General features: G+C 43.7%; 1 protein-coding gene across 2 annotated transcripts in view; it reads left to right on the top strand.

Moving 5' to 3' along the window:
* The first annotated feature begins 11,068 nt into the window (after positions 1 to 11,068).
* The window catches only part of IL17REL (interleukin 17 receptor E like), a 52,304-nt gene continuing 37,922 nt past the window's right edge, over positions 11,069 to 25,450 (top strand). Inside the window, exon 1 of one of the 2 annotated variants that reach the window (XM_083575228.1) lies at positions 11,069 to 11,458. In XM_083575228.1, coding sequence (XP_083431354.1) covers positions 11,363 to 11,458 — 96 coding nt within the window. In that variant the 5' untranslated portion in view covers positions 11,069 to 11,362. The remainder of the gene's footprint in view (positions 11,459 to 25,450) is intronic. The other variant, XR_014539398.1, reaches the window with a different exon arrangement.

Genomic DNA, 25,450 nt, shown 5'->3' with positions numbered 1-25,450 from the left:
CAAATGCTCAAACCTGTCAGGTGCATGACTGCCAACGTAGGAGTGAAATCTGAGATTGAAATGGCTCAGTCAAGGAAGAATTTGAACCTCCCTTGCACCTGCAGGCATGTACAGGAGCCTTCTTCATGTTTTCAAAACCCTGGTATCAGAACTCTGGCTGACAGTGGCGGAGCAAGCCAATTGGGCACCTGGGGCACTGCCCTGCGCCCAGGGGTGGGGCCATCCATCCATGGGGCGGGGCAAGCCGGGGCAGGATGCTCCGTGGGGCTTCCGAGGAGTCTGCCTGCCTCCTTCCACTCAGCTGACCTACAGCTGAGGGGGAGACGGTGGGAGGACTGTTTGGGCAGTGCAGGGCCTGCACGCGCCCAAGCCACCGTGTCTCTCCCAGGACAGTGACAAGCCCAAGGTCACCCAGCAGCTGCATGTGGAGGAGCAGGGAATCGAACTCAGTTCACCAGATTACGAGTCCACTGCTCTTAACCACTACACCACACTGGCTCTCAACACTTAATCCGTTCCGGAAGTCTGTTCCAAAACCAAAGCGTTCCAAAACCAAGGCGCGCTTTCCCATAGAAAGTAATGCAAAACGGATTAATCCGTTCCAGACTTTTGAAAACAACTCCTAAAACAACAATTTAACATGAATTTTACCATCTAACGAGACCACTGATGCATAAAATGAAAGCAATAAACAATGTACTGCAGTCACACAATCAATCCATCAGTAGCTGAACTGGGTTCCACACAGCCACAAAAACAAAACAAAAAGAGGCGCAGAAGCAAAAACACAAAATAAATCGCAAAAACAGACAGACCTCAGCGTAACACTCAAAACAGAAGTGTGGCAGTCAAAACGGAGCACGTTTGGCTTCCAAAAAAGTTCGCAAACTGGAACACTTACTTCCGGGTTTGCAGTGTTCAGGCTCCAAGTTGTTTGAGTACCAGGGCGTTTGGGAACCAAGGTACCACTGTAAAGGATAATACCAGTTTTCAAGCTATTCAGTTTCAGTGAAGGATTCCAAAAGCTTTGCTATATATCAGTTATCCGTATCCCAGTGTTCTCAAACTGTAAGCCCTGTCTGTGGAGCACTGACAACAGGGTAAGACCACAGACTTAGGGACACTTGCCAAGGAATGAGTTCCATTAAATTCAAATCGGCTTGCTTCTGGTCAACATATATAGGATTACACTGCAAAGAGGTGTTTCTGTACTAAGAGAAGCTATATCTGTGGGGCTAGATTTGCTGATTCAGACAGTAGGTGGCACCAGACATTGTATCACGGCTCTGTTTCACTGATCTAGGAACGGGGAAAACTGCCTTATAGCAAGTCGGAGCACTAGACTATCTATCTTTCAGGGTGGATAAAAATAAATGATTTAAAAAATAAATAAATCAGATTTTCTCGATTTAAATTGGATTTTTTAAAAAAAAAATTAAATTGGATTTTTAAAATAAAATGCTTTTGGAGGAAAAATCTTCCTACAGATAGTTAAATAGAAAAGTTACATTATAGTCCAAAGGCTATTCCTCAGGAAAAAACAATTTGTTTTAAGCTTTTCATGTGTGCGAAAACTCAAAGGTTTTTTTAAAAATAGTTTAATCACATCAGTTAACAAACATGGATACATTTGCTATAATGTTATTGTTTTAGTTAAATAAATTGTTTAAATTGTTATTAAGGAAATGATTATTTTTCTCCTTCCAATAAAGCACAGCAGAAAAATTGTCCAAATATAAACAGTTAACTTATTAAACCTCACAATAATTTCACAATTATCTGTCTATGTATTTCTATTAGTATAACCAAATCAGTAATTTTTGATATAACTGTAAAAACTACTCTGAAAATTTATTATTCCAAAAATGAAACCTTCATCTGGTTGTAAATATTAAGATCATACCAGCAAGAATGAGCCTTTCTGTAAAAAAAAAAAAATTAAATCAAGCCTTACTGACTAGTGATTTAAATCAATTTGATTTAAATCAAACCCACCCTGCTATCTTTATTGTCTAAATTATTCAGGTTTCAGGCACAAATCTTTATAGCCCTTTGTACTCTGCCATTAAGTTACAGTCCTTTCCCTTTCAATAAGACCCATTTCTAGTTACCGTATTTTTTGCTCTATAAGACTCACTTTTCCCTCCTAAAGAAGAAGAAGAAGAAGAAGAAGAAGAAGAAGAAGAAGAGTTTGGATTTGATATCCCGCCTTTCACTCCCTTTAAGGAGTCTCAAAGCGGCTAACATTCTCCTTTCCCTTCCTCCCCCACAACAAACACTCTGTGAGGTGAGTGGGGCTGAGAGACTTCAAAGAAGTGTGACTGGTGGCAGATGAAGGTGATGGATTATATGGAATTGGCGGAAATGACTGGCAGAATCCGAGACCTGGGAGAAGAGTTGGTGGAAGAAGACTGGAAGAAATTTAAAGACTATCTGCAGAAACACTGTAAAATTAATGAATGTTAAAATGATGTTGGATTGAAAATAAGTGGCATTAGCAACAAAGTTAATAAGAATATGCAAAAATGAATTGATAATGGATGAAAATATAGAGTTATAATATGTTAAGATATAAGAGTTAAGATAAATGAAAGCAGGTAAGGATTTGCTGATTTGATTATTTAAATGGGAATACAAAAAGGGGAGGTGTGTGGAGGCCAAGGAAACAAGCTAATGAGTTTAAAGTTACAAAAAACGGATTTGTTTTTAATTCTTTTTTATCTATTTGTTTTTTGTATTTCGTATTTTTATTCTTCTTTTTTATTTTTTATGTATTTTTGTATGCTCTCGTTTTTGTATCTTTTTCTTTCTATATGACTTTTTCCTACTTTGTAAACCTATGTTTTTGTAAAACCTCAATAAATATCTTTTTTAAAAAAACCAAAAAACAAAGAAGTGTGACTGGCCCAAGGTCACCCAGCAGCTGCATGTGGAGGAGCGGAGACGCGAACCCGGTTCCCCAGATTACGAAACTACCGCTTTTAACCACTACACCACACTGTAAGGGGAAATGTGTGTGCGTCTTATGGAGCAAATGCAGGCTGCGCGGCTATCCCAGAAGCCAGAACAGCAAGAGGGATTGCTACTTTCACTGCGCAGTGATCCCTCTTGCTGTTCTGGCTTCTGAAATTCAGAATATTTTTTTTCTTGTTTTCCTCCTCCAAAAACTAGGTGCGTCTTGTGGTCTGGTGTGTCTTATAGAGTGAAAAATATGGTATGTGTTATACTCAGAGAAGACCCACTAAGACCAATTAACTTAAGTCCATTGATTACATTGGATCTACTCTGAGAAGGACTTAGATGACCATCACCTTAGGTTTGTACCCATGCAATGTGAGCAAAAGCATCTTTACTCACTTCCAGTAGGTTCAAAAGGATTTACTCCTTAAGTAAGTATGCCTAGGATTCCATTTTTCCTTTAAATGGCATTAGCCTTTTTTGCCACAACATCACATTGTCGATGGATGTTCTTGAGGAATGAAGATGGACCACAAATAAAGCAAGATTCTGTTCAGAAATGAAACTGCTTGGCTAAGTCGCTATGACAGATCTCTCATTTGTGGCTTCAGAATATTTACAGTCCACTTAACAAGATTCCTTGAAATTTGGATTGCAAATGTTTGAGATCTAGATTGCAATGATTCTTTTTACCTTGGTCTTCATATGAACATATGAAATACTGTTCCATCTAATCCAGTATTGTCTACTCTATGTGTCTGATAGCAGTGCTTCAAAATCATTGCCAGGAGACTGAATTGGGGGCAAAACGTTTGTTCTGTCACTGCATTTATGGAACCTGTTTAATCGTTGAATCTGGCCCAAATTTCCTTCCTTAACCATCTTCATTCACTGTTTAATGTGCTGCCTGCTGAGAAATCTCATCCTTACAATGCTTGGAAAACAGACAGAATAGCCAAATGTTGTTTCCAATAAAATGTGCACTGGAAGTTTGGGAAACACGTTATTATCATGTTCTTCTCCCCTTAGCACTATTTTACATGCTGAGAAATAGAGCTACTGGAAAACTCTGAACTGAGTCGCTCCAGCCTTTGGGTGGGGGCTCTAGTTAATTCAGACCCATGTCAAACTTCAAGTAAAATACATGGGCATCTAAAATAGGTCCTCATAGGACCTAAATTGTGTGTGTGTGTGTGTGTGTGAATAATTTCATTTGTTTGTTTTAAGTCATAGACGTAAGTGTAAGGCAAAAAGTGTATCCTGAGGCCATTGTGGGCCCAGTGGCACCATGACAACATATTACTACCATAATCTCATGTGACTTTTGAAAGAAAGGCACAAGATCTCCTTAAGTAGGCATTAGACTTTGAAACAATAATTGCACAGAAGAATTATGCGATACACACACACACACACTTCAGAAACAGTGCCTACGTGTTTTATTTGCCCAGGAAATAATAGGGTTGGGTGTTTGTTATGTACTGAGCTGAATCCTAGAACAATAGGATCCAGAATGCAGCAGTCTGATTGGTCCGCAGGAGCCACCCAATCCAGCTCCAGGTGGAAGTGAATCAGCGACCTGATTGACCTGCAGGAGCAGCCAATCAGGCTCCTGGATGAAGTGAATCAGCAAACTGGTTGGCCTGCAGGAGCAGCCAATCAGGCTTCTAGAGGAAGTGACTCCACAACCTGATTGACCTACAGGAGCAGCCCGGAATTAACCAATCAAGCAGGGCCCATTGTGTAAATAATGTATATATAGCTAGACGTTTTGGGGGAAGTTTCATTCATTGCTACTACGAGCTGAATAAACAGCATGAAATTCACACTCGACTCTGAGTATATTTCAGTGTTGGTGGTGGTTCTGAATGAGAAAATGATGCTCATTGCCTCCTTTTCTTGCACTGTGTTCCCAGTCCAGATACCTACCCTTCCCCACTTGTAAAAATTTAAAGAAGCCAGAAATGCATTCACGCACCTCTGTTTCCATATCCAGTTTGTGCCTAAGGCTGCCACCTCAGTCCTTGCTCAACTGGGAGCAAGTCCCACTGAATTCAACAGGTCTTCTGAGTAGACATATTTACTGTCTACTGTCATAGCAAAAGAATGCTCTGGCTGAGACTCTGAATATCTTTCACATGATGTACTGAGGTGTATTGAACAACCTCTAGGAAAACATGCCATTTGCACTAATCACAGTTCTACCTGAGGCTCTCATTGTAGCAGAAGACAATTTGAATGGGTGGTCTTCTGGCCAGGGTTTTTTTTTTTAATTTTATTTATACTTTTCAGGTTTATACATTTCATTAAGTTACAATCATTTTAACATTTCAAAGTTTGACTTCTTTCCCCCTCTTTCTGCGGTTCCTTAAATTTATTTTTTAAAGATCTTCTGCATATCCAGTTTCATTTAATTTGCTCATCTAATTATCTACTTTAAATATATACTCTTATGAAACTGCAGGTTATTACAATAATCCTGCCAATGTTTTCATCTGTTTGCAATTTATCTGTAAATATTCAATAAACCATTTCCATTCTTTCATATAAAAAATGTTATCTTGATTTCTTATTCTTCCAGTAAGTTTTGCCATTTCTACATATTCCATAAATTTTTGTATCCATGCTTCCTTTGCTGGGACTTCTGCTTCTTTCCACTTTTGGGCAAGTAGCATTCTTGCTGCTGTAGTAGCATACATAAATAAATTTCTATACAATTTAGGTAGTTCTGTCCCTATAATTCCCAAAAGAAAAGCTTCTGTTTTTTTTTTTACAAAGGTTATTTTGAACATCCTTCTCAATTCATTATATATCATTTCCCAGTAAGCTTTAACCTTTAACAATATATAATTTTCAAATAATTTTCTCTTAAACCATAACATGTTGTTAATTTTATATCCATATTCTGCAATCATTCCCATGCTTCCATGTCTATGACAAAGTAATGAAAACAATTTAGTAGAGTAAGAAAAGACAATTTGAAAAGATATCAGATAGGAAACCAGGGAAAGAGTGGAAGGGGAGTTAAAGTCAAGGTATATAAGAGTGGAGGAATAAGTTACGTTACGATTATTACTCATATACATATGTGTTGTATTTAAGTTATTTTTTTCTCTTATTACCTGGTGCTTGACTCAACCACAGCATGCATTGATGATGTAATAAGCAATTTAAGGTCTTATATACATAATAAATGTTCATAGATATGTGGACCACATGTCTGGAGCAGCACAGGAAGACTGTCCTGAAACCATTTTGACTCCCAAACTGACCAAATGTTTTCTCTGCAAGGAGGGAGGGGGTGAGGGAACCTTCCCATTGTCTCAGGAGTTGGGTAATCACCATCTCAAAGGAATGGGCAGACTACCATGAAAGGCAATCAGATAAGGCATTATCAGACAACCCGGCTGACAGGAAAAACAACAACATTCAAATTTCTGTTGTAGACCACCTTTTCTGTGATGTAGGTATGACGTTTGTGGGGAGTGGCCTTGGGTTACACCGCTTCTGTGATGTATGTATGATGTATCGAGGGGTGGTCTTGAGCTCCAGGGAAGGCAATTTAAAATGTCTATATAAGGGCAGGCACACTTTGGTTCTGGGTCCTCCTCCATCCTCCTGTATGTGAGGGGAGCACCCTGTTGCAACAGCGTTAATAAAGATCAGGCTTACTAGCTGCTTTGCTTCTCAATATTCTCTGGTCGGCCTCTGTTATTTTCTCCTACTAATAGGGAACCCACGTAAGGACTATATATGGGCTCTTGGATACCCCATAAGGGAAAAAGGGCAGATTTTGTTTACAACAATGATATGATTCAACAGAGACATCACCTTGCCAACAAAGGTCCATATAGTTAAAGCTATGGTTTTCCCAGCAGTGATGTATGGAAGTGAGAGCTGGACCATAAAGAAGGCTGATCGCCGAAGAATTGATGCTTTTGAATTACAGTGGTGCCTCGCAAGACGAAATTAATCTGTTCTGCAAGTTTCTTCGTCTTGCGGATTTTTTCGTCTTGCGAAGCACGGATGCACCCTGGTACTGTATTATAATGGGATAGCGGGCAAAGCACAAAGCGGGTCGCTCCCCAGCAGGAGGAGTTTCCCCAGCCTGGAGGATCTGTTGCCGGGAAGAGGCAAAGACACCCCCTCCCACCTCCCCACGAAAACAGCCCCCCTTCCTCTGTCGCCAAGCCTTGCCGCGTCTTTGCTCCGCCAAACCGCGTCCCACATCAAAGCCCCAGCCTGCTCCTCTCCCTCTCTCTCCACGAGGTGCCAAAGGAATTTCGAGCCCAGGAACCGAGGGCGGACGCACGAAGCGCCCAGCACGGACTCTCCCTTGCTCCCCCCGTTACCTTGCGCCACGCCGCCGGGCTCCCCACAGTCTCGGCAGCTGCTCCCGGCTTCTTCCCACCCCCGCAAAGGCGCCTTCGCGGCGGCCCAAGCGCAGTGGATGCCTCCTCCTTCTCCTCCTTGGTCCCCCTCCTCCTGCCTTCGCGCAGTTAGGGCAAAATGGAGCAGCCACGTGGGGAGGGGGAGAGAGAGAGAGAGGCAGAGGTGGCGCAGAGACCCAGCCAGATCCGCTGGATCCCAGCCCACCTGCCTCCTCTGTGCCCTCTCCAGAAGAGGATCCCTCTGGAAAAGGTAGGTCGCTCCCTCGCTCGCTCCCTGCCAGCCCAGTTCCCGCTTCAAAAGGAAACAAACTCGCAAGATGTTTCGTCTTGCGAAGCAAGCCCATAGGGAAATTCGTCTTACGAAGCACCTCAAAAAACGAAAAACTCTTTCGTCTTGCGAGTTTTTCGTCTTCTGAGGCATTCGTCTTGCAAAGAACCACTGTATGCTGTTGGAGGAGACTCTTGAGAGTCCCATGGACTGCAAGAAGATCAAACCTCTTCATTCTGAAGGAAATCAGCCCTGAGTGCTCACTGGAAGGACAGATCCTGAAGCTGAGGCTCCAATACTTTGGCAACCTCAAGAGAAGAGAAGACTCCCTGGAAAAGACCTCGATGTTGGGAAAGATTGAGGGCACAAGGAGAAGGGGATGACAGAGGACGAGATGGTTGGACAGTGTTCTCAAAGCTACCACCATGAGTTTGATCAAACTGCGGGAGGCAGTGGAAGACAGGAGTGCCTGGCGTGCTCTGATCCACGGCGTCACGAAGAGTCGGACACAACTAAACAACAACAAAACATGATTCAACAGAAAAGCAAAAGCAAAAACAAATGTATCGCAGGGGGTTTTCTGTGTGGTTAGTGGGAACAGGTCTTTGCTTGCTTAGGGATTTACCTAGAAGTCGTGGTTGATCATTACCTGGGAAATGGCACAAGATAGTTAATGTTTGTTACCGGTGCTGTGCTGAACGCTTCTAGCTAGAAGTCAGTCCCACTGAGTTCAACAGGGCGTGCAACTGGGTAAGTAGGTTTAGGTGGCCAACTGTTCTGTCTCTGGAAGAGGTAATGGTTAGATGATATCTGGATATTTTTGGAATGGAAAAGCCATTAAAGTGCAGCAGATGTGACACACCACACTTCGGCTGATGGCAAGAAGAAACTGGTGTGTGTGTTTTTGAGCAGACAGTGAGATTAGAGTTGAGAGCTAAGTAGGGACTGCTGTGTCGTTGAAGGTGCATGAAGCACCGTTTGGTGTTTCTTTTTTTTAAATACAGTGGTACCTCGGGTTACATACACTTCAGGTTACATACGCTTCAGGTTACAGACTCCACTAACCCAGAAACAGTACCTCAGGTTAAGAACTTTGCTTCAGGATGAGAACAGAAATCGTGCTCTGGTGGCGCGGCGGCAGCAGGAGGCCCCATTAGCTAAAGTGCTGCTTCAGGTTAAGAACAGTTTCAGGTTAAGAGCGGACCTCCGGAACGAATTAAGTACTTAACCTGAAGTACCACTGTATGTTTTTATTAAAGATTTTCTTGAGCTGCAAAAGTATATACAGTACATCATCTCCGTTTTCAGATCACAAAGTCCTGTCTACAGGTCAGTTATATTTGATGTGAAACATTAATGTTGTAGACAATACAGCTGTACCTTGGATCCCAAACGTCTTGGTATTTGGACGCTTTGGCTCCTGAATGTCGCAAACTTGGAAGCGAGTGTTCTGGTTTGCGAATGTTCTTTGGAACCCGAATGTCCAATGGGGCTTCCGTGGCTTCCGATTGGCTGCAAGAGCATCCTTCAGCCAATCAGAAGCTGCGGCTTGGTTGTTGAATGTTTTGGAAGTTGAACGGACATCTGGAACGGATTCCGTTCGACTTCCGAGGTATGACTGTATAAGGTGGGGGGGGGGGAGGAGAAGAGAGGTGAGGTAGCAAACGTTCATTCTTTTACACAGTGTATGTGTGAGGTTTTTGTGTCAGTGTCACGTGGGTAGTTTCTCTTTTTATTTGTTTATTAGTTTTGATTGACATTGGGGGGGGGGGAGCCCATGGCATGGATTGTTTTTGCCATGAGTTTTGTTTGTGTGTGTGAGGGGGGAAGGGGTTGTTGGGTCAAGTTAGCCATATCGATTGATATGCTGCTGGTGGGTTCTTCTTCTTGTCATGTTGGGTTGTGTGTTTAATAAAGGTGAGCTACAATGGGGTGAAGGCATCCTCTTTTATTTGTCCCTGTGCTAGCGCTGTTTTATTGAAGGTGTCTGCAGCAACGTTCCATTGATTCATTAATACTGCATTTGAAGTGGGTTTAGACATTATCCTGCTTTCCAGTTATTCTGTGATGCATCCAGTGCTTTTTTTCTTAAAAAAAATGTTTAGGGGTACAGTGGTACCTCGAGTTACATACGCTTCAGGTTACATACAGTTCAGGTTACAGACTCCGCTAACCCAGAAATAGTGCTTCAGGTTAAGAACTTTGCTTCAGGATGAGAACAGAAATCATGCTCCAGCGGTGCGGCGGCAGCGGGAGGCCCCATTAGCTAAAGTGCTGCTTCAGGTTAAGAATAGTTTCAGGTTAAGAACGGACCTCTGGAATGAATTAAGTACATAACCAGACATACCACTGTACTCTCATTTTGACTCAAGATAATCACCTTTTAAAAAAGCACTGTATGCATCCCTTGTGTTCCCCCATTATTGTACCCTCACTTTAATTCTGACAATTCCATTACCCTTTCCCCCACTATATCCAATTACCCCCCTCTCTCTTTTCTTTCTTTCCTGAGTGCAGTTTAGTTGCACTAGGATGCTTTGCCAGTATACAGTGGTACCTTGGGTTACAGACGCTTCAGGTTATAGACTCTTCAGGTTACAGACTCCACTAACCTAGAAATAGTACCTTAAGTTAAGAACTTTGCTTCAGGATGAGAACAGAAATTGCGCAGCAGCGGCGCAGCACAGTGGGAGGCCCCATTAACTAAAGTGGTGCTTCAGGTTAAGAACAGTTTCAGGTTAAGAACGGACCTCCAGAACAAATTAAGTTTTTAACCTGAGGTACCACTATACAGTGGTACCTCGGGTTACATACGCTTCAGGTTACAGACGCTTCAGGTTACACACTCCGCTAACCTAGAAATAGTGCTTCAGGTTAAGAACTTTGCTTCAGGATGAGAACAGAAATCACACTGCGGCAGTGGGAGGCCCCATTAGCTAAAGTGGTGCTTCAGGTTAAGAACAGTTTCAGGTTAAGAATGGACCTCCAGAACGAATTAAGTTTTTAACCCGAGGTACCACTGTACTTTCATTTTAAAACTTTCTACCTTTTTATCTTCCAGCTGTGCTTGCTGTGCTAAACCATTGCTTGTTTCTCCCAAAAGCAGAATGCTGGTGTCTGGCCTCCATAGGAAAGATATGGGAGTGGCTACATCATCGAGAAATTGATATATTTTGGCACATTTCTGAGGGACTTTTGTGCTCTAAAGCATTAGAAGCCGGAGAAAAGAACTGTTTATAGCATTGAAAGTGAACACAAATCCTTGCCTATCTCTGTGCTCACACTTTTTTTTAACTCATGGTAATAACTTTAAACTTTACAACCAAAATTATGATTAAGGCAAAATATTTACACAGTGACTCAAAACAGTAGTAAAAATTTCTGTGACTAAGCAAGTTTGATTCAAAATTTTAGCTATTTGAATTTAAGAAGGAAGATGACTGTCTGGGATTTCACTTCCAGAATCTTGTGAGTCATCTGGCTGGAGTTGTTTTAAAATACAAGGGGGGTTGGTTTTTTTAAAAAATCGGCCTTGCACGTTGTTGTTTTTTTAAAAGAGGAGGAGTGAAGCTGAAAGAAAGAAGGAGGTGCTTGAATTGAATTCATCATATCACAGTATTTAAACTTGGTTTCTCAGACTGCAACAGCTGTTTCTACGAGATAAATCAAAGGGTAGCTTATTTTAAAATACTGTAGTCATAATTTTAAAAACCAGAAAAGAAAAAAGCTTTTTATAAAAGTAAAGATGCTATTTAAGTTGCAGATTTTTGCAATGTTTTGGGGAGCTTATGGCTATCAGCTCATTCCCAGGATTGAAGAGTGTGGACTGACATGTTCTCAGGTATGTTGCAGTTTCCTCTATATCTGTTGTCTCTGAATAAGTAAATTAAATGCTGATAACTGGAAGCACCTGATATACTCATGGAAAACTTCTTACATGTGCCAGTTTTCAGGTGGGGGCTATGCATTTCAACAAAAAAAGAAATATATATTCCATTGAGCTTTCCCTAAAAATGTAAAATAAAAACATAGGGCAATAGCCAATGTTAATTATACTCTGAGTAGACCCATTTAAATTAATGGTTGGTTCTGGATATGACCAGCATTCAGAGAGCACCCATACAGTGTTGTAAAAATTCATAGAAACATTTTTTGTGGCTGCGAAAGAAAATTATCTGCATTTTGAAGTTAGCAATGCTGAACTCTTTCTGGTTATGTTTGATACTAAATGCTTAGTAACACAAGCTTTCAGGAACTGTTACTTCCAAATATTAAAAATATAAAAGAGGAAATGAGAGAGAAAAATCAGACAGATATAATTCAGTCCATATTAGGATAGTGTGCTGATCACTTTGATGCTGGTCATATTTGCTTGTAAACTATGAACACTGATGAAATTAACAAAACATTTTTGCCTAAACTGATCACAGAATTGTTTTATATCCTCACCGACTATCTGCTTTCATATAAAGTGCTCATTGATTTATATGATCACCAGGAGCTGGAAAATAAACTAATTTAGGTCAAAACTTTAAGCTCATTCATTCCTGTGGGCTTGTGCACTTCTTAGGCTTGGGCTGTGTACTGGATATAAATGAGATAAATAAACAGCACCACTACAACCATGTCATTTTCAGATGGAATGACTGCTTTAAGAATACTGACTTTTCAAGGTATCTCCACTTGGGGGCAGTCCTGCAGATATGCTGAAGTGGAATACAATTTGAGCAGTGAAACAAGGTTGAGCGGTTTATGAAAGCAAAGTTTTCAGCTGAGAGCCACACGGTGTTAAGAAGTGCAGTGAGTTTGCTAACAGCAGGTAGCTGCAACAAAATGTTGCCATGCATCCTTTCTCATAACAGGATAGGGTTTCTGCTAACCAGTCCTTCCAAGCGGGTTACAGTGGTACCTCAGGTTAAGAACTAATTCGTTCTGGAGGTCTGTTCTTAACCTGAAGCTGTTCTTAACCTGAAGCACCACTTTAGCTAATGGGGCCTCCCGCTGCCACCGGGCGATTTCTGTTCTCATTCTGAAGCAAAGTTCTTAACCCGAGGTACTATTTCTGGGTTAGCAGAGTCTGTAACCTGAAGCGTATGTAACCTGAAGCGTGTGTAACTCGAGGTACCACTGTATATGCACACCCCCTCCCCCTTTTAAATGACTGATCCTCAGCACTGCAAGGCTATTCAGCATGGACAAAGGACTGGAGTTCGGTAACAGATTTCCATGTCAAAGATGCCAAGTTCAGTACCTGTCATTTTTAGGGTTGGGGGAGTCTGAAATCTTAAAGAGCTACTGCTAGTTCTTATAAGCAGTGCTCAGCTAGATGGTGGGATTTGTGCATGGGTAGGCAAACTAAAGGGACGCGGGTAGCGCTGTGGGTTAAACCACAGAGCCTAGGACTTGCCGATCACAAGGTCGGCGGTTCGAATCCCCGCGACGGGGTGAGCTCCCATTGCTTGGTCCCTGCTCCTGCCAACCTAGCACTTCGAAAGCACGTCAAAGTGCAAGTAGATAAATAGGTACCGCTCCGGCGGGAAGGTAAATGGCATTTCCGTGCGCTGCTCTGGTTTGCCAGAAGCGGCTTAGTCATGCTGGCCACATGACCTGGAAGCTATACGCCGGCTCCCTTGGCCAGTAAAGAGAGATGAGCGCCGCAACCCCAGAGTCGGCCACAACTGGACCTAATGGTCAGGGGTCCCTTTACCTTTACCTAGGCAAATTAAGGCCCAGGGGCCAGATTCTGCCCAATCACCTTCTAAATCTGGCCTGTGGACGGTGCAGGAATCAGCGTGTTTTTGCATGAGTAGAATGTGTGCTTTTATTTAAAATGCATCTCTGGGTTATTTGTGGGGCATAGGAATTCGTTCATTCCCCCCTCCCCAAAATATAGTCTGGCCTCCCACAAGGTCTGAGGGACAGTGGACCGCTGCTGAAAACGTCTGCTGACCCCTGTGTGTTATCACATTTACAGAAAAAGGGCTAAACTCACTGGGTAGTTTTAAAAGTTTGGAACAAGCTGGTTTTCTTCCGGAAAACTAACATGAATCAATTACGATTGCTCTTGTTGGATAACAGGAGTCACTTCTCGAAGGGCTGATTCACCCTTCATTTTGGGTGACTTGCTGCCTGTTGACTCCCTCCTGCTCAATGTGACTTGCTCTCATTGGAAGTTATTACGAGGTGATGACATCTGGCGATATGTCGAAATCTCATTGCTATTAATCTGTAACGGCTCCTTCACACATGCAATTCATCAGGCGATGCACACAGTTGTTAATTTCTTATACGATAACTAGGTTTCCCCCCTTATTTTTAAAAAAACCAATGAAAAAATGAAATGAAACGTTTTCCAAAACTCAAACAGAGCGCACTGAGTTCCTGCAAAAATCACGACGTAGTCAGATATTGTACAGTGGTAGCTTGGGTTAAGTACTTAATTCATTCTGGAGGTCCATTCTTAACCTGAAACTGTTCTTAACCTGAGGTACCACTTTAGCTAATGGGGCCTCCTGCTGCCACCGTGCCTCCAGAGCCCGATTTCTGTTCTCATCCTGAAACAAAGTTCTTAACCTGAAGCACTATTTCTGGGTTAGCGGAGTCTGTAACCTGAAGCGTATGTAACCTGAAGCGTATGTAACCTGAGGTACCACTGTATACCTAAAGAATGCAGTGCCTGAATTCACCCTCAAACATACCTTTCTTGAGCAACTTGTGTCACGTGTGAGTTTTGTTCATGTGGGATAGAATATGGAAGAGAAATCAAAATGACATTGCTGCCCATGAAGGTTTTATATCTGTGTTAAAAACAGAGGTAGCAAACATCAGGGCTTTTTTTAAGTTTGGGAGGGCAGTGGTATAGTGTGTCGGGGCAGAGGGGCAATGGCCCCGGGTGCAAAAAGGCACCCCCACAACAGTCTCCTTCATGCGACTGAGTTCCTGCCGCCTTCTGGAACCATGGGGAGCCAAGCCATACCTGCACTGGTCCTTCGGGGCTGGGGTGGTGCCTCCTTCTTCTTGTGGCCGGCGAGGGGACACCTCTGGGCTGGTCAAGCCGGGAGAGTTGCCAAGCTGTGTGGCCACCACCACCAGCAGGGGGACACAGCACTTTCCCCTTTCCGGGCATCAGCAAGCCCTGCTATGCCACTGGCAGGGAGCAAACTATTTGGACTAGAAAGCAGCCCCGCTCCATCATAAGCAAGCAATTCCTTCAGGAAGTGTCTACTGACGAGAATGCCCTCGGATACATGTTTGAAATGCAGAACAAGTCCAAATTGACAGAGGAATATTGGGAGATAATCATCTTAGGGTGTTCATTTAAGCACCCAGCAGTAAGACATTCCACTCATTAAATCAGTGGTGAAATTATACCCACTGCCATAATTTCAAATGTTTTAAAAATACATTAATAGAAGGGCTTTCCCCCCCAGTTGGAGCCATCCGGCACCTCTTTTCTTAGAAAAATAGCACTGGTTGAAAGTATGGTCCACTGATTTGGTTCTTCAGTTTCTGCTGAACAGCCATGAAATTCTGAAACTTCAAGGCGAATTGTTAAGAGAGAATTTTATGTGGACTGCGTTTTCATTCGGTTTGTTCTCTGTGCTCAATCTGTATATTAATTATTACAGGGCACCCCCAGCCCACCCCCACCAGGAAGACTGACCTTTTCCTGCTTTTGCTTGTGTGGCTTTTCTGTTTTTAAAAGTAATGCATGCGACAAAAAATGAAATACCAGCAAAAACTGGCGGCAAGCCTATATTAAAGTTGTTGTAGGTGAAGTAACCAGGTCAGTTCTTTTGGACCCCTGATAATTTGGCAGCAAATGACACACTTAGTAGTGAGTAACACCCCCCCAACACAATGGGACTTGCTTCTGAGTAAACATATAGAGTATTATCTAGCGGAGTATTACAGGGAAACTCCATGGTTTTAATTGTATCTTTATGTTGCTTACTCTTTTTTCACAAGAATAAAAGTGCTAAAACGTGGAGCTCTCTTTCTCTCTATCTCTGCCTCTCTCTCTGAAAGAATATGTAGAGGAGGAAATAATCAAGGCAAGCTGGGATTCCCCTGTCAGAGGAAAGTTTGTTTTAAAAAGCAGTCAATGAATCATGAGGGAGTTCTCTCCCTGTTATGGCTTTGGCCTCTTAACCTTTGTTATGGCTCACCTAAGTAGCCTGCAACCTGTGTGTGTTGAAACCTGCACAATATTAACACCTGGGGAAAGCTGTGATCGCCATAATTTATGGGCAAATGCTTCGCAGTGGTTTGGGCTTGTGGCTTACGGCTTTAGGGTATTATTTATTTAGTTATTACATTTTCATACCGCCCTGCCTCTGAGGCGGTTCACAGCATAAAAATACAAAACGGGAAAAACACAAAATACATAATGAAACAAGAACAAGTGATAAACCCGCCCTCCCTGCAAAGCATTTAAAAGACCATACTGTAGGATGTTAATCAGCCAAAGGCCTGGTTACAGAGAAACATATTCTCCCAGCTCCTCAAGATATGTAGTGAGGGTGCCAGGTGAGCTTATCTGGGGAGAGCATTCCACAGACAGGGAGCCACCACAAAAAGGCCAGTTCTTATGTTGCCACCTTCCAGATCTTTCATGGAGGACCCACACGACGAAGAACCTCAGATGATGATTTCAGGATCCGGGTCGCTTTATATGGGGAGAGATGGTCGTTGAGGTCCTGAGGTCCTGAGCTTTATAGGTCAAAACCAGCACTTTGAACTGTGCCAGGAATCTTAATGATTTCTCCAGCATCCTGCCTGAAAGCTTTCTTCTTCTTCTTTCCCTTTCCTGTGTTCTTTTGTTGTTGTTGTTGTTGTTGTTGTTTAGTCATTTAGTCGTGTCCGACTACTCGTGACCCCATGGACCAGAGCACGCCAGGCACTCCTGTCCTCCACTGCCTCCTGTAGCTTGGTCAAACTCATGCTGGTAGCTTCAAGAACACTATCCAACCATCTCGTCCTCTGTCGCCCCCTTCTCCTTGTGCCCTCCATCTTTCCCAACATCAGGGTCTTTTCCAGGGAGTCTTCTCTTCTCATGAGGTGGCCAAAGTATTAGAGCCTCAGCTTCACGATCAGTCCTTCCAGTGAGCACTCAGGGCGGATTTCCTTCAAAATGGAGAGGTTTGTTCTTCTTGCAGTCCATGGGACTCTCAAGAGTCTCCTCCAGCACCATAATTCAAAAGCATCAATGTGTTCCTGTGTTCTAGAGGGCACCTAATCAGATCAAAGCTCTGCCTTGGTCATGCTTGACCTTTCAGACCAAGATGAGCAGGAGATGAGCGCAGGTTCCCATTGATCACTTGCGTTGGCAAAGATCCCTTGAGGCTCCTTACGCATCTTTAGTTCCAGCATTCTTTGCTGATGACCTACAAGTGTCTAACGAACGTGTTTGCTTTGTTTGTTCTGTGCTCTATTAAAAGTCACAACTAGTCCCGAGAAAGAAAAGAGGACTACTTGGAGTTGCCCTTACTTGCCAGCATATTTCCATGCTATTTGAATCAGCAGTGGAATTTTTAAGAGCGCAGGATTTTGTAGGTTAAGTCACATCAACACCATTCCTTTAAAGCACTCATACCGTTTTGAGGCTGAATAATAATAATAAAATTTTTATTTGCTGCCCATCTGACTGATCTACCCCAGCCACTCTGGGAGGCTCCCAACAAATTAAAACACAAGACATCAGACACGAAGAGTCGGACACAGCTAAACAACAACAACAACAACAACAATTTATTACTTATACTCCACCCATCTGGCTGGGTCTCCCCAGCCACTCTCCATGGCTCTTAACAGAATATTTAAAACATGATAAAAAATCAAACATTAGAAACATCTCTAGACAGGGCTGCCTTCAGGTGTCTTCTAAAAGTCAGATAGTTGTTTCTTTCCTTGAAATCTGATGGGAGAGCGTCCCACAAGGCGGGCGCCACTACCGAGAAGGCCCTCTGCTTGGATGCACACCATACATTTAAAAGCACTGCGCTGTAATCCTGGAAACTAGTTTACAGAGCTCCAATTCCCAGCACGCTTAACAAACTACAGTTCCTAGGGAACCTTGATGAGGTTGTAAGGAACCGTAGCTCTGCGAAGGGGATTCTGACAATTCTCAGCACTGTCAACACAGTAGTTTCTCTGGTGCAAGCCAAGTGTTATAAGAGTTCTTTCAATGCATGATGTGGGTGACAGCAGTGAGAGGCTATAGCACAGTGGTTAGAGCAATCGCTTTACACGCAGAAGTCATTGGGTTCAATCCCCAACATCTCCACAGAGATTCCCTGCCTGAAATCCGGGGCAGCCACTGCGAGTTAGTGCAGGCAATATAAGCTAGATGAGCCAACAGTCTGACTCAGTCGAAAGCACCTTCCTATAACATTCCTACGATTTCTTTTTCTCTGAACTGTGTCAAGGGACTGTGCTTGACATCCACTCAGGGCTTGAATTTCATCCCTGCTTTTGGACTTATCATCAAAGGTTCACCCGACCCCAGGCTTCCTCCTCATTCTGGAATGTGCCTTCCCCATGCCAAACTATTTATAGACCACAAAAGAGAGATTTTTTTCCTCCTGTGATTAAGTTAACTGCCTCAAATGGTTTGCAGGAGAAATGACATTGTTCTGCCACAGTTGCTGAAACAGAATGACTGCTCCCTGCTTAAAACGGGGGGCGCCCTTTGCGTGGACGCGCGCAGCCCTAGATCTGGAGCGGCCCCATCAGCATAGGCTTGGCTTTGCCTTCCCTCAGGTGGGATACCTGGAGGTCCCCGCCTACCTCAGTCAGTTGTCCAATCCCACCTGGGGGAAGCGTTGCCAAGGAGACCAGGCCAGGTAGGGGAGGGATTACCTGCCCACACAATAGAGGGAGGTTCTTACCTGGGAATCCTCACTTGGCTCCAGAGCTTCTCCCACCCTATCCACCCTCAGTTAATGTCTTATTTTGCAGGTTAAATTTTCTTCACAGGTTTTTCAGGTTAACTTTTCTTCATAGGTATGCGGGCGCTGCTACGTTAAGGTCGCTGTTAAAGGGCTGGAAAGGAATTTCCCTGCATTGGCAGGTTTCGCCTTTCCCGTAGCAAAACGTCACAACTTTGGCGGTATCAGACCTTGGGCGGAATCCTTTAGTCCATCTTCCTCTTTGCAGCGGCGATACTAGGGTTCCCCGTTAAAGGGGTTTCTGAAGGGAGGCTTTGACCGTACGCCGAAAGGTCATCATTGCTCTCCCCTGCGGCGGCGGCATAACGGGGGTGGCTATCTCTGCTTGAACATATGTTCTCCAGAGCCGGCCCACCCCCACCCCCACACTGGATAACCCTGATGCTCCCTAGGTCCCCGGCTGGGGACTGGGGAGGGAGAACGCCCAATGCCTGAGCCAAGGTCTACCCACATTTGAAATTTAATAAAGTTGTGGCCAATTTAATCCCATAGCACGTTGTCTTGAGTCATTATTCCACATGACGGGGGGGGGGGGGGGGGACCGTGCGGGATCTGGGGACTCCACCTGTCCACGCAAATCTGTATCCTCTTTCTTGCAAATAGAATTCACCGGTCTGCCCAGTTAGCTACACAAGTGGCCAGAATTGTGGAAACCTTTTTTGGGAAAGTGTATTTCCGAGGTTTGATGGCTCATAACAGCTGATTGGCTCTTTAAACACTCGTGCTCATTGGCTACATTCATTTTTTTAAAATTTAAAAATTTAAATTTTATTAACATATAAAACACATACATACACATTTACACAATACACATACACAGCACAACACACTACAGTGGTACCTCAAGTTACATACGCTTCCGGTTACATACGCTTCAGGTTACAGACTCCGCTAACTCAGAAATAGTACCTCAGGTTAAGAACTTTGCTTCAGGATGAGAACAGAAATTGCGGTGCGGTGGCAGCAGGAGGCCCCATTAGCTAAAGTGGTGCTTCAGGTTAAGAACAGTTTCAGGTTAAGAACGGACCTCCGGAACGAATTAAGTACTTAACCCGAGGTACCACTGTACCTTATTTTCATAACATAAATCATACCTACATTACTCTATATAATACCTACCTATACTGTACATATCAACATACCTACACACCTACCCCACACGGACACCCACCAAGTGACTTGACTTCCAGCTGTTCTTGTTATGCTACTTTATTTTTCCAACTAGCTTAAACACATTTCATTATTTCTTTAATCTCTTCTTCTATCTTGACTTTACTCTCCTTCCACTCTAATCATTTTCTGGATTCACTCAATATCTGTCAGAAATTCTACTTTTTCCACATAATTTTTGATGTATTCCTTAAAGATAGCCCACTCCTTATTCACTTTTTGTACCATATCTCCTTTTATCCTCCCTGTTAGTTCGGCAATATGGAAGTATTCCATCATTTTAGATAACCAGTCTGTTTTAGTTGTGACGCTGCTACTTTTCCAATTTTTGGCCATCAATAACCTTGCCACCATAGTTGCGTACATAAATATTGGTCTGACCGTTCTTTTTATTTCCTCTGACATGATATCTAGGAGAAAGGATTCTGTTTTTTTCCCCCAAATGAAAATCTAAAAATCTTTTTCAGTTCGTTATAGATATTTTCCCAGAATCCCACTATCTCTTTGCACTCCCACCACATATGTAGAAAGGTTCCTGCCCCATTCCTTGGCTACATTCAAATGAAGGCAAGCGACAGCATATCGACCTGAGCAATTTGTGCTTCCTTTTTCTGGTTATTTGGCTATAACTTTGGATAGAATACAGATAATTGAACAAACCTTGTTGCATTGCATTCTTCATTAAATTATCTTTCCACTGATTTATAATGTTATGGTATGGTTTCCCCCCAAAAAAGTGGTGTTATGAGCCATCAAACATCAGAAATACCCCTTTTCCAAAAGGTTTTCACAATTTTGGCCACTAGTGTAAAGCTCTTGCTTGCTGACAGCAATAGGATGATATTTGATTTTTGCTGTAGCGAGTCTGCTTCTCCTCTAGAAACCCATGAGGAGTGTCTATGATTTGGCTGTATATGTTTTGATGGTTATTACCATATTTTTCGCCCTATAGGATGCACCGTCCCATAAGGCGCACCTAGTTTTTTTGGGGGGGAAATAAAGGGGAAAAAATTATTTTTCCCCCAGGCGTGGGGCTGGGGCGGGGGAGGCCCACCCGAGCTTCCCCCGACCCTAGCCCCCAAACAGGCAGCTCTCTGCAAGCCGTGGGAGCCCAGCGCTGGCTCCTGCTGCTTGCGGAGAGGTCCGCAAAGCCTGGACGCGCTGATCTCAGTGCGCGCAGGCTTCAGCATGCAGGCAACTCTCCGCAAGCAGTGGGAGCACTCCCGCTGCTTGCCGAGAGGTCCGCGAAGCCTGCATTCGCCCCATAGGACGCACACACATTTCCCCTTCATTTTTGGAGGGGAAAAAGTGTGTCCTATAGGGCGAAAAATACGGTATCTTCTGTTGATGTTGACAGGGACAGATTGTTTATGACTTCTGGTCAAGACATTGAATTCTGGAAGTCCGTTCTTAAACCAAAACATTCTTACACCAAGGCGTGCTTTCCCATAGCAGCGGGGGACTCAATTTTACAAATGCAACACACTCGACAGGAAGCAAAACAGGTTCTTATCACACGGCAAAGTTCACAAACCAAAACACCTACTTCCGGGATTGCAGCGTTCTTAATCCAAGTTGTTCATAATCTAAACTGTTCTTAAACCACGCTATCACTATACTTACTAACCCCCCTTGTGCTGGGCTGGGGGGGGGTGGGAGTTAAATTGAGTGGAGATGCTCCCCATCTTGGTTCTCTCAGCTGAGCTGGTGCCTCACCCTTTATTGGCACCCGTGGTGCACATATACCAGGCAGGACCCGTGGCAGGGCATCAACCATAGCCAGGACCTTTTCAACACTGGCTCTGACCTGGTGGAACACTCTGTCTCATGAGACCAGGGTCCTGCAGGATCTGATTTCTTTCCGCAGGGCCTGTAAGACAGAGTTGTTCTGCCTAGCCTTTGGCTTGTTATCAACTTGATCCCCTTCCCCTCTTACCTTTCTCCTTCTGTGATGAAACTCCTATTTGGGGACTTCCTTGGCTTTTTTTCTGGCCCATGTATGCCCAGTGTAGATAGTTGGCCTTGGTGAAGATTTGATGTTTTCATCCCCAAAAAGTTTTTGATTTGAGTTTCTACTGAAATGAGGCTGCATTTTAATGTTGTATTTTAATCTTGTTTTTAAGTTGTATTTTAATCAATTGTTTTATACCTGGTGTTAGCCGCCCTGAGCCCGGTCCTGGCTGGGTAGGGCTCTGGTTGAGGCTAATCTAACTTCCTTAGGGCCCGGGACCTCTAGGGTTTTGCTATTTATGGACCTTAAGGTCCTCCGTGGGGCATACCAGGAGAGGCGGTCCTGTAGGTATAAGGGTCCTAGGCCGTGAAGGGCTTTAAAGGTCAAAACCAGCACCTTAAATCTGACCCTGTACTCCACTGGGGACCAGTGCAGCTGGAAAAGCACTTGGTGAATATGCTCCCATGGCAGAGACCCCATGAGGAGCCTCGCTGGTTTGTCCTTGCAGGACTCCATACCTGGCTCCAGGTCAGGGCTACGTATGACATCAAACGCTGCGCAGTCATGCTCTTAAGACAGTTTGTGTACCCTTTCGGACACGGGGAAGCCAAAATCAGCATGTTTGTTTGAGATCATTTAAGGCAACATTCCCTTTCCCTCAGAATGCTTTCACAGGTCTTTTTTTTTAATAATTACTGTCAGCATTTTATTCATTACTTCCTTGTATAATTCCAGTACGGGCAATAAAGAACGCTTGTCTTTTGTTTTGTTTCCCTTTTAAACTTCTTCCTGGTTTGTGGATTGCTGTTTGCACTAAGCTTCTTCAGTATGGCTTCATCTTAGCTATATATATCTTGGCTAGTAGGCTGAGCTAAGGGACAGTCCCTGGTAAAGGCGAAATCAAATCTTTCCCATGACGTTGAAAAGGCTACAGTTCCTAAGTGTATTTCCTTGAAAAAGTTGTCTCAGTGGCATCAGGATGTGTGTGTGTGTGTGCACATTCTGGTGGTGGGCAGAGCAGAAAACGCTAATTTTATTTTTGTACTGGGGGCAAGTCTCTAAGCACATGTCCCTCTCTGTCTCTATCCAGGTGAGCAGGAAGCATTTTCAGAGATCAAGGGCACCTGCTAGCCAGGTAAAAATATCCAGTGAGGGTGAAAACAAGGCTGGTGAATCAGTGGTGTAGCATGGGAAGGATGGGGGGGAGACAAGGGCAGTTGCCCCAGATGCAAAAGTGTTAGGGAGTGCAACATTTCAATACCTGGTGCAGCTGTGCACTTCCGTAAGTAGGCTCTGTTGAAAACAGCTTCTCCATTCAAACCAGGAAATGACCTCTCCAGACAAAGGGACGACTCTTCTTATCTCTGCAGCTGCGATCCCCTGGGTGATGCTGATGCTGTTAAGCAGTTGAATGTGCATGTGTACTCCGTCTGTTTCTCTCCTTCCCATCCCCTCTGCGTTGTCCCGGGCACTAGCAACCCACGCTACACCACTGCGGTGAATAGTCTGGTCCGGAGAGATGTGGCCTAGGAGGGTGTGCAGCCTGATTTTAACCAATAGGAGGGACTGTTCCATAGCTCAACCTATAGCTTCCACTTTGACCTACGATAATACAATCCACCAGCCAGGAAGAAGCTGAAAACAAAACAAAGAACTTTATTGCTGATAACCTACTGAAAACAAAACAAAGAACTTTATTGCTGATAATCGACTGGAAACAGTAAAGAAAAATGATAACAGCAAGACAAGTCCCATACTCATCGCATTATAGCGTTATGAGTTTGTGGGTACCTTGACCTGCCTTCTAATTCCTGGACCACACTTCTAATTCCCAGGTGCTGGACACTGGATTTAGCATGTTAAAATCAAACCAGGCATGTTCAGGAGATCACCTAGGATGGGCCATTAAGGAAGAAAAAAGGAAAGTGATAAGCCGCTAGGGATCTTGCGAGAGAGAGGTGTCTTTCCTTGAGTTGGGTAGAAGAACAAAGACCCGTAGTAGAGTTTCAGGTTTGCAATTTGCCCTGGTGTGTTCTAAAGGAAAAGCCGGAAAGCTGTGAGGCAATGGAAAAGCCATCTAGGCAGCTGCCTAGTGCAAAATTAGGAGTTATGGAAGGGGGGGGTATCAAGCCAAGCTGCAGAGCAACAGGCAGGAAGGCTGATGGCTGCTTGAACCCAGGGACTGTGCCTATGAGACCCTCTTGAATGTAATGCTGTACACCCCTCTATCCAAGATTCAGGTTGTATATATGTGTAAATAATCCATATATGATAAAGACACTACAGTCTTTGCTGTGCCTCGTTTCCAAAGCTAACACAAACCCCAGGCAAGCATCTAGAATCCCTGGAATCTCACACAGCTGTGACGATTGGGTTGGTGCGTAACAATAGCAATTTATCTTTGTACATTTATTTGCCTTCCTCAAGATCCTGATGCCATTAACCAAACAGCAAAAAAATGCTCAAGCAAATCCACACCCGAGAAGTGAGAGTTTGAGACTTCTGCTCCTGGCTAGTTTTATGTGTGATGAGGAACACACTTTTAATATGCATGCAAATTATATTGTGCCCAGCTTTACTGATAAGCAGAGATATCAGGTCCCTCTTCATTGTGTAGAGAAGAATGACTCAGCAGTCTTCTTTCCCTTGTACCAGGAAACGGAATCTGACTTTGCATCAGGCGGTAAATTTGACAGAAATCCATTTCTTATCTCTTTGACACTGATAGCAATCATGACCATATTCATGTGTGTGCGGGCATGCTTATACCCCTCCATTCCCCCCCAAACAAATTCCATTGATGCAAATAGACAAAGAGCAAGAGAAATAAAAAATGGTGTTTGTTTTGTGTAAATCCTGTTTCTTCAGTCCAAAAGATCTCCCCCAGAGTGACTTGTAAGAAAATTAAGCACAGCGAAAGCATTTAAAAAGAGAGCCGCACAACAGTGACATAAACCATTAGACCTGCAGTAAATATAACTGTATTAAAAATAAATAAACCGGAAACATAAATGGCCTAAAAGATCAACAAATTGAAAAGGTGTTTCAATTGGCACAGTGCCATGGAATGCCATGGGCAAAAAAGACATAATTCTCACTGCCTAGTAAGCCTCCTTGGAGAAGACATTCTCAAGCCAAGGGGCTGCATGGAAAAAGCCCCTTTGCAAGTTGCCTCACCTCTGAAGGCAGGTAGGCTTGAAGATAAGTCTCAAAGGATGCTCTGAATACTCTGGCAGGGTCTTGTGAAAGAATGTGGAATCCTGGAGCTAAAAGGTAAAGGTTAAGGTACCCCTGACCATTAGGTCCAGTTGCGGACGACTCTGGGGTTGCGCGCTCATCTCGCCCTATAGGCTGAGGGAGCCGGTGTTTGTTCAGAGACAGCTTCTGGGTCATGTGGCCAGCATGACTAAGACGCTTCTGGCAAAACCAGAGCAGCGCACAGAAACACCGTTTACCTTCCCATCGGAGCAGTACCTATTTATCTACTTGCGCTTTGACGTGCTTTTGAACTGCTAGGTTTACAGGAGCTGGGATCAAGCAGTGGGAGCTCACCCCGTCACGGGGATTTGAACCGCTGACCTTCCAGTTGGCAAGACCTAGGCTCTGTGATTTAGACCACAGCATCACCCGTGTCCTTGACAAAGTAATAATCATAAATAAATAAGAATAATAATGTGCACCCCACCCCCGAGAACATTCCATTGTAACTATCCAACTTCCCAAAATTTCAACACCTCTCGCTATGGTCTAAGCGGCTTAGTCA

This window comes from Podarcis filfolensis (assembly GCF_964270895.1).
Source record: "Podarcis filfolensis genome assembly, chromosome: 10".
NCBI classification, from domain to species: Eukaryota; Metazoa; Chordata; class Lepidosauria; order Squamata; family Lacertidae; genus Podarcis; species Podarcis filfolensis.
This window is presented reverse-complemented; position numbering and strand designations above follow the sequence as displayed.